Here is a 16,554-nt window from a genome sequence, read left to right as displayed (position 1 = left end):
CTTTATTGAAGACCATGTTACATCACATCCTGAAAAAGGATCCTACAGAAATAGTCATTTTGTTTTTCTTATATCAAAATTACAGTACGTGTTACATACATAGGGTATGGGCCAATTGATCCAATTGAAGCAAGAGTCTCATACTTCTTTGGCACTGCTGGTAAGACATCAGTGGTTATGCAATGTAAATAAAATCAATACAAAAGTGTGCACATTTACATTTAACCAAAGGAACTAGTACAAACACCTTCCCCTCACACCCTAGCCCTCCCATCCCGTCTCCTGGTTAGACCCACATCAACTTTCACGTTAATCGAAGAGGTGCTTATAGATGTATCATTGCAGGGAATGCAGTTTCTGTAACAAGGCCATTATTTGGTCAGGTCTCAGGGCCTAGAGGTTAGGAGACATATGGTAGCCTCGTATGTTACAGGGTCGGGGTAACCTGTGGGGGAGAGAAGTCAAGCGTTTCCAACTCACTCATCATAGCCTCCCATTCCATTGAGATGGGCTGCTTCCTTAGCCATCTGTCTTCTTCTCTACGAAGAGCTAAACCCTCCTCCCTTTCCCATTGATGTAAGTCAGCTTGCCAGGTGGAGATCGCTGGGCATGTAGGGGACTTCCACCACATTGTAAGAAATCTTATCACCATGATGAGTGCCAGATCTAAAAACTTTAACCGCACCTTCTGCACCCGTGAGCGTCTACGGTGGCCTACAAGGCACTTTAGGGCTTCATCCGGGACCGGGAGTTGTTACCTCATGCAGCGCTTGGCAGACTCCTCTCCAGTAGTCTAGTAAGCAAAGGCAGGACCATAGCATATGGATAAAATCCGCCTCATCTCCTCTACAACGGGGGCAACAATGAGAGGAGTCCGGGAACATGCAATGTATTCTGTGAGGGGTGAGATATGATCTATGAAGGACCATCGTCTGAATACATTTTAATTTTGCATTACACAATACTTTTCTGGGGTATTCTAGCATACATTTCCATGCTTTGTCTGTAATCTCCATGCTAGAGTCTTCGGCCCAGCGTGCTCTAAGAGAAGTAAGTGCATGCGCCCGAACTCCAGTGTATAACCATCGTACCAAATGCCCCCCAGGACCAATGTAGTATAAGAGGTGTACTAGGTTGTGGGGGTTAATTTCATTGTGGGGCCCATGTGGTTCTAACATAATGTGCTACAGTAGCATGCAATAAGTATAGGCGTGGTGGAGCACCTGTGGCCTGTACAATGGAGTCATGATCTAGCATGGGGTGCCGTCGCCGAAGAACGCAACTACGTCCTCCACCCCACTGTCCGTCCATGTCTGTATTCTGGCCCTCGTGAGTCCTCCCTGCAGTGCAGGGATACCTAAGATGGGAATGTTTGTGGCGTAAGGGACCGCTGTAGCTTTATATAATAGGGCCTTCTTTCAACAGTGTAGGCAATCTTCAGTAGGGGAGGGCAGTCTGGAGGAATCTTAGCCTAAGCTTTTGTGTACACATGTTGGTTGGTTGCCTTCTATTTCAGTCTATTTGATGCCGATTCGACTTGGAAGGAGCGACTGTGTAGGTCCTTAAATGTAGATGTAGAAAATTTTCTTTAAGCCCTTTATGAGCCATGCCTCTGCATGTAGGATACCTTTCATAGGTACACAGGTGGTATCGGGGAGACTGCTGTCCAGATGGGAGTGGACTAAAGCTTGTACAATTGTTCTGAAGTTATTTTCTGGGACAAAACCGTTTCACTGTGTTCCGAAGGTTGATTGAAACCAAGCTTCCATTGCTTGAATCTCAGATCTGTGTCGAGAGTGAATCCAAGAAATTTTGAGTGGTCTCTTAGCTGGGAGGTAAAGCCTGATCAGTTTGTTGGAGGGCCAGGTTTGAATCTGGTGTTGTTTAGGGATGGTGGCAAACTGGAGGAATGCAGCCGTTAGTAGTTTTAGCCTCGGGATGCTAATTGAAATGTAAGATTGGATGAGTTCAAGACAGGATTATTAGGTAGAGGTGGTTATTGTGTATATGTATATTAATGGGTCTTAATATTATGTCAGCATATCATATTAATGTCTGCAAGAATGGATCCAAGGGATGCCATGTAAAGATTAAATATGGGGGGGGGGGGGGGGAGCGGAGCCCTGGGGTACCTAATGCATTCAATATTCTTTCCATTTTTGTAGCACCCATCCTGCCACTGGTATGGCAATTTTTGTCAGTTTATGGCAGAATGTGCAATCTGTATTCGATTTTCACAATAGACCAGAGCCTAATTCAGATTGTGGTGACAGGTTGAGCATTGTGGCTTGGTTTGGTAAGTGTGCCTTAATCAAGGAACTGGGAATGATTTGATACCGATGAAGGGAACCTGTAGGCTTTTCCAATTGCTTACACATTTTAAGGTAATAACAATATATACATATATTATATAACAAAAAATATTGCATACCCGATTACAAGAGGTGATGTCATGTTTTGTAGAAGGGACCGAAAAATGAATGTGCTAGAAGATATATTGCTAAGTAAAGAGGAATTAAAAAAAGGGGAAAACCTGAAAAATAGTACCTTGCACTTTTACACGGTACGTAAACTATGCAGCTGCAGCCTGTAAACCTTACTATGTCTGCAATTTCAGTTACGATTTAAGGGACTCTGTAGGTTTGTTTATATTTGAGAATGGATGTGTATCTAAAATTCTTACCCCGCTGCAGTGTCTTTTCTTTCAAAACAGACGGTAGAATGAGGGAGTGAATTTTTTCATACTTCTCAATTTTGAAACTTTTATCACCTGTGTGTTTTTCACATTTCTTTCTCATGCTCCTATTTGAACTGTTTCCTTTTTGTAGGAAAGTGCTTCCTTGGCAGATAGATTGATACAGGTATAGTTTCAAAATATGTTTAACATGTAAAAAATAACAAAAAAGGATCCCCTACCCACAAAAACAGACATTCTGTTTTTGATATATGCATGTTTACATGCATTTGTTCAAACATGTAACCCTGAATTGTGGTTAAGTGAGACATTAAGCATTTCACTTTTTAATTTTTCAATACTATACCGCTTGACATGTTAAAGGGTAATTTAAAAAAAACCTGCACGTTGTCTAATTGCTAACCTTACTGAAAACCTATACAATGAATTCAACAATTAATTCTATTGTGAAATCACATTAACATACCCCTTAAATCAAAATTGTAATAGTCTAACAGAACGATGCATGTACAACTCTTTTTGCATGAACTAAATCTTTGACTGCAAAACCGAAAATACAGTTGTGCCTGCTTAAGTTTACATTTTAAATGCAACTATTGTGAATTTCATTAGTTAAGTCCTTAAGCTACTAAAATGCTGCACGCTATGTTTCAGCATTATTTTTGGCATTTGTGGCCTTACTCTCAATGCTTTCACATTAAGCAAAGTCAATTAAACTTATTTGAAAGACAGTAGTCCTGCATCTGTCTAAATTGCTTCACATAAACAATTATGTCCAAAGGGACAAGTGACGAGAGCCCAGGAGGCTGAGGAAAACTACCTCATAAAGCGGGAGTTGGCCACCATCAAACAGCAGAATGATGAGGCCAGTACTAAGTTGGAACAAGCTCAGCAAACCATCAAGGAGTTCCAGCAGCATCAACAAAGGGTAAGGCGCTCGGGCAGATTTTTTCTTACTTTCTAATCTCTTGTAAATTCATGAGCCTTGTGGCATCTGCTCTGTTTAATTTTGCCTATTGGGTATTCCATACTATTTGTAGTTATGAAAACAGATGAAAACGTGTGTACACTATTCGACAATATGGTATAAATGGATTTGGGTAATTGGTTAGCTTTTATAGAAAATGTAAATCAAATACAGAAACATAAAATTGGCTGCACGTTAGCCGGATCGCATGCCAGTGTTATCAACTATGTTTAAGAGGTAGTGGTACTAAAGTCCGCATGCCAAAATGCTCACATTTCACCATGCACCTAATCCCACAGTCATGCACCTGCTCCCAAATGGATATCGTTTGTATAGTTTGTTTTAAGTCTGGATTTGAGTTATGGTAGTAAATACACCCGGTCTCATTATAGGTGGAAGGGTGTAGGAATTTAAAACTGTTTGACATTTCTGTTGTAGGATTTATATAGAGTTGTAGTTTGGAGAATCTTTATGTTCGAGGCATATGAGCTGCAGATTACACACTATGCATAGATGGCCACCTAGTGTTGGGCCCAGATGTTTGCAGTTTGTTTTGTTGTAGAAAAGTCTTTGAAAGTCACAGGATAGGTGACTCCTCCTTTGGATGATACTGCGCATGGGCATCGGCTCCATCCCCATATTGGTTTTTTCCGCCACCGGGCTCGGATGTGTTTCCAGCGCTCCCTGTTGGAACCGATTCCTTCGGCGCGTAATCCTCACCAACTTACAAAACTTAGTTTTGAACGCATTTCCAGTAGACGCTACTCTTCAACGTCGAGGATCTCGATTCCGGTCGTCATCGACGGCCTTCAGGCCTAGATAGGTCTCGACTCCAGCTCATGGAAAGGATGCCATTTAAAAAGTGTCCTCAATGTGGGTCGAAGTTTCTCCACACCGACCTTCTTGAAGTGTGTAACCTCTGCCTCTCTCCAGAGCACGCGGAGAAAGACTGTTCAGCTTGTGCCTCTTTCCGCTCCAAAAAGACTATCTGGGACCGAAGAGCGAGGAGAACAATGGCTCAAAGATCTTCAGCTCCGATTCCCGACGAAATCTTCAAAGAAGGCGTCAACGTCCCAGAACAACACGACGTCTACAGCAGCTCCAAGGCAGAAGATTCCGATGTCGAGGACATCACTCCAGCGCAGCGGGTCGTAAGTAAGACCGTCGACCCCGACTCTTCCTCGAGACACTCAAGGAAGGCCCCAGTCACACCCTCGCCCGCACCGAGACACTGCTTCTACTGCCCCATCTTCGGGCCTGGCTAAGAAGCCAATTAAGCCTTCAGGCAACTCGGGCTCGAGTCGGCCTTCACACGGTGCCGGCACCTACACCTACATCTAAACCATCGGCGCCGAAACACACCACTACTCCTTTGGCACCGAAACCCAGGTCGGAACCAATCAAACCCACTTCGGATTCCAAAAAACCACCGGAACACGAAAAAATCCTCGGAACCCAAAAAAGCTTCGGAGCCGAAAAAGACTCCTGCTTCCCCGGTAGAAGACATTGTCAAAAAAACAAAACAAGCCACTTCGGTGCCCAAACCTTCCTCCGCACCAAAAGATCGACCCCCTGCAGAGGATTTACCCTATCCAGACCCTGCTCAAAAGACTCTAGCTAAGGATCCAATCACTGGACACTTAATTTTGGCTTCAAAAAAGCGACCACTGGACACACCAGCTCCGCATTGAAAGAAGGAGGACATGGCTACCTCTCCCTTAGACTGCCTTCCCCTTCTCTTTCACCTATACCATCACCACATCCTCCCATACCACAGCATTCCCCAGCATCCTCTATCATACCAGATGATCACAACAGGGATGATAGCTCTGATGATATGGGGGTAACATACATGATCCTGCCACTCCTACAGGATCCCCTGACCCGTGGGATGATTACACCACCCCAGATGTTCCAAATGTCCCTCAGGATGACTTATACCCCTCAAGGCCTTCCCCACCAGAAGACACTATAGGGTTTAATGAATTAATCCACAGGGCTGCACAATATCATGGGGTAGGCATACATACAGACCCTGTAGAGGAAGACTTCCTAATGCATACCTTTGATAATGCACAAAGGTCTTCATCCATTTTACCAATGCTTAAAGGAGTGATTAAGCATGCTCCTGAAGTCTTCAAGGACCCAGTCAGAACTCTGGTCATTAACCCTCGTATAGAGAACAAATATAAAGCTGCCCCCTCAGACCCAGCATATATTAAAGGTCCAGTACCACTAGACTCACTTGTAGTTTCCAATGCAATCAAGAGAGCAAACTCACAAACATCAGGTGAGGCTGCACCACCAGATAAGGAGTCTAAGCTACTTGACGCATCGGGGAAAAGAACAGCATCTCAAGCAGCAAACATGTGGCGTATCGACAATACACAGGCATTATTAGCCAGATACGACAGGGCACATTATGACGAGTTAGTCATTAATGAGGCACCTCCCTGACAGGTACAAGGATAGAGCAAACAAGCTTATCCAAGAAGGGAAAAACATCACAAACACCTCTATTCGGTGTGCACTTGATGCAGCAGATACTGCCTCTAGGGCAGTTAACACCAGCGTTTTACTACGCAGACACGCCTGGCTGCGTATATCAGGGTTCATACCTGAGGTACAAAGTGCCATTCTTAATCAACCCTTTGATGAGCAACACCTATTTGGACCCAACGTAGATGTATCATTAGAGAAAATGAAAAAGGATACAGACACCGCCAAATCTATGGGAGCCCTGCAGTTGCAGGCTCCCAGACGCTCATTTCGTCGCTCATCCTATCGAGGTGCCACCAGGGGATATACTTCAGATACAGCTTCTACCTCGTACAAAGCCCCTACACAGTCCACTTATAGCAAGAGCTACCAAAGGGGTGGTTACAGGGGTAACAACAGCAGAGGTAAAAATAACAACTCACGCTCTGCCTCTAACCCTGCCCAGTGACTCCCTTCCCCCGTCCCATTCCACTCCTGTTGGGGGAAGACTCCAACAATACTTGCCAGCCTGGGAAAACATCACATCAGACAGGTGGGTGCTCCAAATAATTAAATCAGGTTATTGTCTAGAACTAACATCCACCCCCCCAAACATACCACCCAAGCAGCGTCCAATGTCACAGGAACATCTAACATTGCTCACACAGGAGGTAATATCCCTCCTACAGAAAAATGCAATAGAAATAGTTCCAGAGCATCATAAAAACAAAGGAGTATACTCCCATATTTCCTAATACCAAAGAAGGACGGATCTCTAAGACCCATCCTAGACCTCAGACCTCTAAACATTTACATACAGTCGGATCATTTTCATATGGTCACACTCCCAACAAGTCCTTCCACTGCTGGTACTAAACGACTTCCTTGTCACTCTAGATCTCAAGTACGCCTACTTCCATATTCCCATCCACACAGCGTACAGAAAATATCTCAGATTTGTGCTAGACGGGCAGCACTACCAGTTCAAAGTGCTCCCATTCGGAGTCACAACAGCGCCAAGGGTGTTTACCAAATGCCTAGCAGTAGTAGCAGCACACTTAAGAAGACAACATATTCATGCCTTCCAATATCTAGACGACTGGCTCATAAAAGCCACCACATACAGTCAGTGTGTGCAACACACTCACGCTACTATTCAACTGCTTCACGACATGGGATTCACAGTAAATCACAACAAATCGCAGCTGCAACCCTCGCACATTCAACAGTATCTCGGCGCTACAATAAACACCCAACTAACCCTAGATTATCCCTCTCCAGCCAGGATAACAAGTGTACAAACTCTCCTAACAAAATTCAAACCGCAACACTCGCTACCAGCTTGAGTGTTCATGCAGCTCATAGGGATGATGGCATCTTGCATATTTGTAGTACCTCACGCAAGACTGCAAATGCGTCCACTTCAAGAGTGCCTAGCACACCAATGGAACCAGGCTCAAGGTCAATTGACAGACCTAGTGTTGGTAGACTGTCGGACTCATCGTTCTATGCAATGGTGGAACACCAAAAACTATTCCAAAGGGCGACCGTTTCTAGAGCCAGTTCCTCAAATAGTCATGACAGCGGACGCATTGCTCTCCGGCTGGGGAGCTCATCTACTGCATTACACCATGCAAGGCAGGTGGACACCGCAACAAAAGCTACTCCACATCAACCACTTAAAGTTGCTAGCTGTGTTTCTAGCCCTAAAAGCATTTCAGACTCAAGTGTCAGGCAAAGCTGTCTTAGTCCGCACAGACAATGACAGCTATGTACTACATAAACAAACAAGGGGGGGGGAGGACACACTCTCTGCAGCTCTCTCATTAGCACAGCTGGTATGGAGATGGGCTATACCGCTAAAGATCTTCCTCTTAGCCCAACACGTCTCAGGAGTACAAAACACTATGGCAGATCTGCTAAGTCGACAAACACAACAGATCCACGAGTCTGAACTTCATCCGCAAGTTCTTCATCCGTTCTTTCAAATGTGGGGACAACCTCAGATAGATCCCTTTGCCACCCACGAAAACCCAAAATGGCCAAGCTTTCCTGCCAGATACCCACACCCATTGTCCAAAGGCAATGCGATATGGATGATCTGGTCAAAACTATTTGCGTACGCTTTTCCTCCTCTCCCACTACTTCCGATAGTGGTACACAAACTACAACAGCATTCCCTGACGCTCATTCTAGTCACTCCAACTTGGGCCAAACAACCGTGGTACACCACGCTGTTGCAAATGTCTGTAGTACCACACCAAAAACTAAACCCATCTCCACGCCTATTAACACAGAACAATGGAGAGATCACACACCCGGACCCAGCTCAGCTCAACCTAGCGATCTGGCTCCTGAGGTCATAGTTTGGTTACCTCAACCTTCCTCCAGAATGCATGAACATTTTTAAAGAAGCTAGACGTCCCACTACTAGAGCATGTTATGCTGCTAAGTGGAAACGCTTTGTCATATACTGTCAAAACAACCAAATAAATCCCTTAGACTTGTCTATTCAACACATCATGGGATATTTATTACACCTATAAAAGTGTAATTTAGCCTATACGCCTATCAGACTACACCTTGCTGCCATTGCAGCATACTTACAAAATAGACAACATCTATCTCTTTTTAGAGTACCAGCTATAAAAGCTTTCATGGAAGGACTCAAAAGAATAATCCCCCCCAGAACGCCACCGGCACCAGTGTGGAACCTGAACATTGTGCTTACAAGATTAATGGGTCCTTCCTTTGAATCATTACACAAATGTGAATTGCAATTCCTAACCTGGAAAGTAGCCTTCCTAGTAGCAGTTACTTCTCTCAGAAGGGTTAGTGAACTACAAGCATTTACCATTCAAGAACCCTTTGTGCAAATGCATCATAACAAAGTGGTTCTAATCCTAAATTCCTTCCTAAAGTCATTTCACCATTCCATCTAAATCAATCAGTTGAACTGCCCGTATTTTTCTCGCAGCCTCAAACAGTCGCAGAAAGAGCTCTACACACCTTAGATGTCAAAAGAGCATTACTGTACTGTATCGAAAGGACACAAACTTTTCGTAAAACGAAACAACTTTTTGTGTCTTTTTCACCGCCACATAAGGCAACCCCATATCAAAATCAGGGATCTCCAGATGGATTGTTAAATGCATACAAATATGTTACCAGAAAGCCAAACGTACATTAACAATTCCTCCAAAAGCCCATTCAACAAGAAAGATAGGGGCTTCAATGGCATTCTTAGGGAACATTTCCCTAGATGACATATGCAGAGCAGCTACATGGCTTACACCGCACACATTCACAAAGCATTACTGTGTAGATGTGCAAACTAAACCACAAGCCACTGTGGGCCAGGCTGTACTAAAAACACTGTTTCAAACAACTGCAACAGATACTGGTGGTCGCCGCTAAGTGTGGGTACTGCTATACAATCTATGCATAGTGTGTAATCTGCAGCTCATAGCCTCGAACGGAAAATGCTACTTACCAGTATGCATCTGTTCTTGGCATGTAGAGCTGCAGAGTTACACACGCCCACCCGCCTCCCCTGCTACCTTTATCTGTTCCAGTATTATCTTAACCACATCGATGCTATGCATTTTCCCGCTGTGTGCTGGAATCAACAAAAACACATGTCACATGACGAGCTGGGCTCGTCATGAGCGTAGCAGGAGGCTACCTCATGACGAGCCCAGCTCGTCATGAGTGTGGAAGGGGTTAATTAGATACAAATCACATGGACATCACTACCTCTTGAATAGCTCCATCACTTCCCTAATGGCGAAAAACAATCTGGGGATGGAGCCGATGCCCATGCGCAGTATCATCCAAAGGAGGAGTCACCTATCCCGTGACTTCCAAAGACTTTTCTACAACAAAACAAACTGCAAACATCCGGGCCCAACACTAGGTGGCCATCTATGCATAGTGTGTAACTCTGCAGCTCTACATGCCAAGAACAGATGCATACTGGTAAGTAGCATTTTCCTTTTGGTGTCGGTTTATTAATCTGTGACTTCTTCAGGAAAAGCTACGATCTTCCTTTTACTAAGGCCTGTGCTTTTATTCATTTCACCCCCTCTCATTGGCTTGTTGAGATGCAAGCTTGCTCTCAGGATATTTCTGTTCACATCTATTTATCACCGTCCACACTGCTATAAATTGATTGATACTGTTTATGGCCATCTAGTGACCCAACGTTCAGTCAGCTGATCTAGTGAGACCTTTGCTTTGCCCAGCCTTTATGTACATATGTATTTTTATCACATAAAAGCTTATGCATTGTGAGCTTTTAAAACAATAAGCCCTTTTCCAAAGACCGTATTTTCCAAAGATGATATTTTCATTGCGGATTTGAATATTTGTGAAAAGTCAATTAAAGTTGATTACTCAAGGTCAGTCAAGTCTTTGAAGTCATAGGCTATGCTACTGAACAAGCACTTTGCCTAAAAAGTATTGATTCTTTTAACCACAGATTCCTCACCTTATGAATCTTCCCTGAGACTAGACTGGATCTGAAAACTCTCGGATTACCTCATTCTTGCCATTAGGTGACTCAATCTGTCTCTGTTGTGATACCTTCCTGCCTCCAGATATGTCACAGACCAGGTATATAGGTGTCACTCCAGTGTGCTGATTTCTTTTATCTCTCAATCAATTTCGACACTCCTACACAGGGATTGGGCTGGCAAATTAAGTTTATTCTAGAAGTATGCAAAAACGTATTACTTCTACCGTAAGTCCATTGCACATAACGGGGAGAGTAGGGGGTTTAGAAGAATATGGTGCTAGATTATTCTCCAGAGCTTTACCAAAGCTTAGTTTACTTACTCTTTTGATGGATACTGCTCGCTGCAAATTCCTCATGTTGTGAATCAATAACAAAACAAAGCCCCGTAGAAGGAGGTGGGTCTAAGGAGTAGATTTACACTTGAAAGTCCTACACGACTACGTGGGCAAAATTACCCTCCCTACTAACTTGAAAATCAGTGCAGTAGTACTTGGTAAAAGAAAGGACAGATGCCCATGTGGTAGCGTGTCAGATGTCCAACACGGACGACCCAAAGCTAGGGATATACTGACAGCTTTTGCCCTGGTGGAATGAGCCCAAAAGTGCTCAAGAGGACCTGCTTTGGTCAAGGCATAACGGTTTGATGCCGAGTATGATCCGATTTAATGTAGTCTTCTTAAGGACCACCTTTCCTGCCTTTGTACTACTGAATCCAGCAAACATTTGATCTTGAAAGTGGTACTCTTAGTCCCATCAATATAGAACGTAAGGGCATGCCTTTGGTACAACTGATACAACCTCTCCTCTTTAGATTGATACAGAGGAGAAAAGTACAGAACAAGAGTGACGGATTGCCCTATGTGCAAAGGTGATATGACCTTCAGAACAAATGTGTGTGGGCCCTTACTACCAGCTTGTCAGGGGCAAGGGTACGGTTCTTCTTACTCATAGACTGATCCCACAAGTACGTCCTTCAGTGCCATGGGGCCTAACACTTAATGCTCACTTAGCTGCCATTTGTATCCTTTTCATAATATAGCCTTAAGAGCTGCTCGTGAAATTATTCAGAGATTTTCTGATGTTCAATGGTTTTCACAAACTGATGAGGAAGCGAAATTGACTTTTTAAAAATTATATTCCAGTTTATGGGGATGAAATCCCCATTGCTATGGTTGGAGCTCCTGCCCTTGAGAATTCCCTGTATTTACTGCAAGGCTATGGAACCAGAGGTACAGAGTAGTTCTTCTTACATGACATTTCTTATGAGTCCGGCACACACAGGCTTTCACTGATATTGTCAGAGATACCGCACATACAGTTGAAGCTTGCTAGAGGTCCTGGCCCATCATACTTACTCTGATGCTTGTTCTGCCGTACAACACAGAGGGTTACATCAGTAACAAGAAGGATCTACAGTAGTCACAGAAGCAGTATGTTCCCTAATCCCTTCTAAGGCCCTCAATAAGATAGTTTTATTTTATTATTATTCAGCAAAAGAAAGACATTACAACTTTATCCATCATCCTGCTACACGGGTGCCACCAATGGGATACATTTCACTCTTGGATTTGCATGACTAAAACTAAGAGGTTACTCTAGCAATCAACATTATCTTCACAAACCTTATCATGAATCACATTACATTGTATCTTCATTGTTTCCACAGTCTATGGTTACATCATCATACCCACATGACAATTAAGTTCTGGTAATTCAAAGCACTTGGCTCGCTTTCATAGTCCTTCATTGGTTGAGATTCCGGAAGAAGCTACTTTTGTACTGGCGACCATATATCCTTGGGCTGGGATTTAGGGTGCATAAGTTCCAAGTACTCCAACATTTGTTCATTAAAATATGCCATATCTCAAAATCGATCAAGGGGTTTCGGTGCCGCCTTGCCTCCTTCTCATGGTTATCAAGCTGATAGCAAGCGCCAGGAGCAGCAAAACAGTTTCCTAGGGGTAGCGAGATGGTCCTTAACATGACCCAGCAGCACCAGAATCAGAGCAAGCACGAGTGTCCCCCAGCAATATCTGATTGCGCCCCCCCACAGCCTTCAAATAATTGTGTCTTCCGACAAGGCCACGTCAAATGTAAAAACAAAATCCCCATCTTCCACTCTACATCTATCACAGCACGTCTGATGTATGAGAATTAATGGAAAAACGAAAACTGAGAAACCAATTTTAAGGAAAGACAATTTTGAGTAAATACAAATCAAAAATTAAAGGAAACATTTTAAAGGAGATCTTTTTAAGGAAACATCCAAAATTACACACTTGGTTGAAGATTAGGGTAGTGAGTTTTTTGGGGGGGTTTAGGGATAGGTGTTGGTGAGTGGTTTTTAGGGTTCCGGGAAGGGTGACTTGTAGGGGTGTTGAGTTTTTTTTAGGTTTTACGGATGAGTGAAGTTTAGGTCTGGAGAGTGTTTTTAAGGTTCAGTGAATGGTAGAGTTTTTGGGTGGTGAAGGTTTTTGGTGGTCGGGAATATGTGGAGTTTAAGATGGTGTGGGGTTTTAAGGGTTCATGGTTAGCTGGAGTTTATATGTATAAAAGGTTTTTAGGGTTGATTGGTCATCAGGGCAAAAATACTGATTAAAACGGTGCACCTCATTCAATTTTTTCTTATTTTCATACTATTAGTTTCTTTGGGAAAACAATGAGTGAGCTAAACCAATAACTCCTTGCTGAATTCAGAATGTTGTCTACTTTTCAGAAACGTATGGCTTTATAGGTTAACTCACTGGTTTCACACCTCTTTCCCACAAACTTAAAGGTGGTAGGAACTGCAATCTTAATATTGTCCACCACTTTGAAAATTGCAAACACTGCGCTAAAAAAGAATATTTTGTTTGCTACTCTGCCTTTTCCTGCAGGCTGGGATACGGGTGATCTTAACACAGCAAACCTTTTGATTATTCCATTTTTAGAAAAAAGCACACACTGTTTGCAGAGCACTTTTTCCCATCTAAATAAATATTTTTGTTGAACACATATTAAACTAAAAACATCCACCATCCTTCCTCAACTCAGATCGAAGTTTGTACTGTTGCTTTTACTGCAATATTGATACTCCTTCAGATTCTAGAGAAGCAGGGACAGTGTGCAGCCCCATGGGTTGACCCCAGACCTCCCTACCCCAGGGTCACCTGGTACGAGGTCCATCTTTTCCTCCCCATGTTGTAGTTTCTGTCTGTATTTGCGCCGCTGAAGGCAGCCATGAGTATGCCTTATGTTTTTATCTCCTCTCTGGGAATGGAAATTCTCGAGGTGACACTGCTTATCTTTTATTTGTTTTTAGATCAGCACCGCCTAACTGAGGAGTGTCCTTATCTGTTCCATAGCTAGAGAGACCTCTTCCCTTCTGTATCACTCCCTGTCCTCTGAGGCCCTCTTGAATAGATGGCATGTGATTTCTTTGGCATCTTATTGAAAGTTTATTCCTCATGGGAATATCCATCTGAAATGCATTTTTTTGTTGAGCGCCTCTGTGAGTGGTATAGGTGCCGTACAATTTATAAAGATTGATAGATGTGATTTCAATAAGAAACATGAAGGAAAACCTCGTCAATTGATAGATGTGGTTTCTGCAGAAGAATGATTTTCATTTTGTCTTCGGTAAACAATAATGGTGAGAGGTGCCTTTACTTTAGGAGAACCTCCTATTGAGGTAGTATGATAATTTGATCTTTACCCAAGTGCCTGTCCCAACTCTGAAAGAAGGAGACCTGAAGTTATAGTCATCCAGTCCTGCTGCTTCCAGAGCGATTGCAAAGACTTTAGTGAACTGAAATCTGGTCAGAAGTATCCCACTAGCATGCACCAACAAAGAGGTTGCCTGACAGATAGATGCAACTGCTCGAAACCCCTCATAGCTGATATTGGGCAACCAACAAATCATGTTGCTTGTCCCCAGATCACTTGCTCCTCTTTTCCCATCTTATTGGTTTTAGAAAAAGAGAGGGTTATGATCATGTCTCCTCCCACCCCCAAATGTGATCTTCCCTAAGAGCAGCTCGCCTAAGATTTCCTTTTTAGGTCTCGCCTGAGCCAGTGCATGCACTGCTCTGGCTAGACTTTTAGTAAACGTGCTTCAGAAAATGCTACCACACGTATTTGGTGGTGGCCTAGAGCTTGCTGTTGCGGGCGCGGGCTTACGAGCACAGCCACCATCTCGTGGTAACCCTTACAGCTGCGATTACTTTCACTTTCGCAGCACCGAGCACAGGCGCCATCTCGCGGCACCCTTACAGCCGCTATTACTTTCACTATCGCGGCGCCACCAATGCTTCTTTCTTTATCTTTCTACAATAACACCATGAATTCTAAGTGTGAGGCACAATATCTCCTAACTCGTTGAAACACCTCTTTTGGAAGCAACACAAGAACGAAGTAAAAGCGCAGCCGCCACATGCAGCATTTCCAACCACAGCATGGGAGTTATTTCCGTTTGCCACTGTCGCGAGAACAAACGAAAATCAGCAACTGGCAGGTCCATGGCAAAGAAGGAGAACGGCGCAAGATTTGTCAAACATATTGAAAGTGATTGCAGTTTCTCTCGCGCACCAGGGAGGAAGCAGTCCTGCTGCTGGCCTCCTTCGGTTTTTCCCGCCAAAGCCCCTCCTAATAGCTTCTTAAAGCTTCAGCGATTTCATCCCTGATTAACAATTTCTGGTTCTCTGCTGAGTATCTTTAATGAATGAACACTACACAAAGCACTCTGCGCATTCATTTCACCATTATAAGAAGTTGTTTACAGCTATAAAATAGAACAAAACACCCCCATCGTACATTAATAATAGGATTCACGGTTTTAAGGAATTTACTCTTTAAACTTTTTCCATCTGCATTTATCCATATTTATTGTTAAATATTTTACGTGCATTTATCCATAGTTATTTAATGTTTTCTGAAAAAATGAAGCTGCAGTTAGTATATTTCCTCTTCTATTTAACTCATGATGGCACCTTTGCCCAAGGGTACCCTTTGGGCTTTTAGTGTTATAAGAAGCCATACACAGTGCATCACTGGTATGCAAAAATTAGCATTGTAGTGTAAACATATGTATGTCTGCAGCTGTGTAAAGCTTCACTAGAAAACCTTTTTAAGTCCCTTCTCTGACAGTGGACACAGCCTTTGGTCTCGCAGTGATGACTTACCGCATTGAAAATAACCCAAAGGAAGACTCATTTTCAATTTCTTTCCACTATTTAAAAATAAATGCATACAGAGAAACAGGTGGTGTTCTGACTGTATCTGTAAAAACAAATCCGCAAACACAGTAATCGGGTGCATTAATAATAAGTACTTCCTAAATCACTAAGGAGTTTCATAACCTGGTAGAGGGAGGAAGATTACGTTCCAGTTTCTAAATTTAATTTAATGTTTTATTTTATTTTGGGGTTTTGTAAAGGGCTTTTAATGGCCCCAGATTGTCTAAAACCAGGAAGCTCATAGAGACTTATTCTTTACTACAATGGTCACATGAACACTCTTCGCTCAAAGCCTTGCAAGATCTCTATCCTTTTGTTTCTCCTGCTGAAATAGGTTCTATATAGAATACATTACAAAAGTTTAGTGTAAAAGGAATCTCAAAAATGTGCAGTTTCTAAATTACTGTAAACAAATTCAAAACATGTTTACGTAAGTCCCCATGGAAACTGAATTTGTGGTTTACTATTAGGGATCCAGGTTTTATGCTTATGTTTTACCTCTCTCTCTACCTCTCTACCTCTCTCTCTACCTCTCTACCTCTCTACCTACCTCTCTCTATCTCTCTACCTCTCTATCTCTCTACCTCTCTCTACCTCTCTATCGCGCTCTACCTCTCTCTCTACCGCTCTACCTCTCTCTCTGCCTCTCTCTACCTCTCTCTACCTCTCTCTCTGCACCTCTCTC

At 43.1% G+C, this 16,554-nt stretch overlaps 1 protein-coding gene across 5 annotated transcripts in view; it reads left to right on the top strand.

Annotated features, from left to right (window-relative positions):
- EVI5 (ecotropic viral integration site 5) overlaps positions 1–16,554 on the top strand; it is a 936,315-nt gene that overhangs the window by 503,485 nt on the left and 416,276 nt on the right. For 4 of the 5 annotated variants that reach the window (XM_078646330.1, XM_078646331.1, XM_078646329.1 and 1 more), the window contains 2 exons: positions 2,829–2,861; positions 3,477–3,623. The exons of the other annotated variant lie outside the window; for it this stretch is intronic. In XM_078646330.1, coding sequence (XP_078502456.1) covers positions 2,829–2,861; positions 3,477–3,623 — 180 coding nt within the window. The remainder of the gene's footprint in view (positions 1–2,828; positions 2,862–3,476; positions 3,624–16,554) is intronic. 5 annotated transcript variants of the gene reach the window in all.

The sequence above is a fragment of the Lissotriton helveticus genome, chromosome 1_1, assembly GCF_964261635.1.
Source record: "Lissotriton helveticus chromosome 1_1, aLisHel1.1, whole genome shotgun sequence".
NCBI lineage: Eukaryota > Metazoa > Chordata > Amphibia > Caudata > Salamandridae > Lissotriton > Lissotriton helveticus.
The sequence above is the reverse complement of the archived record's forward strand: the minus strand, read 5'-3'. Positions and strand labels throughout refer to the sequence as shown.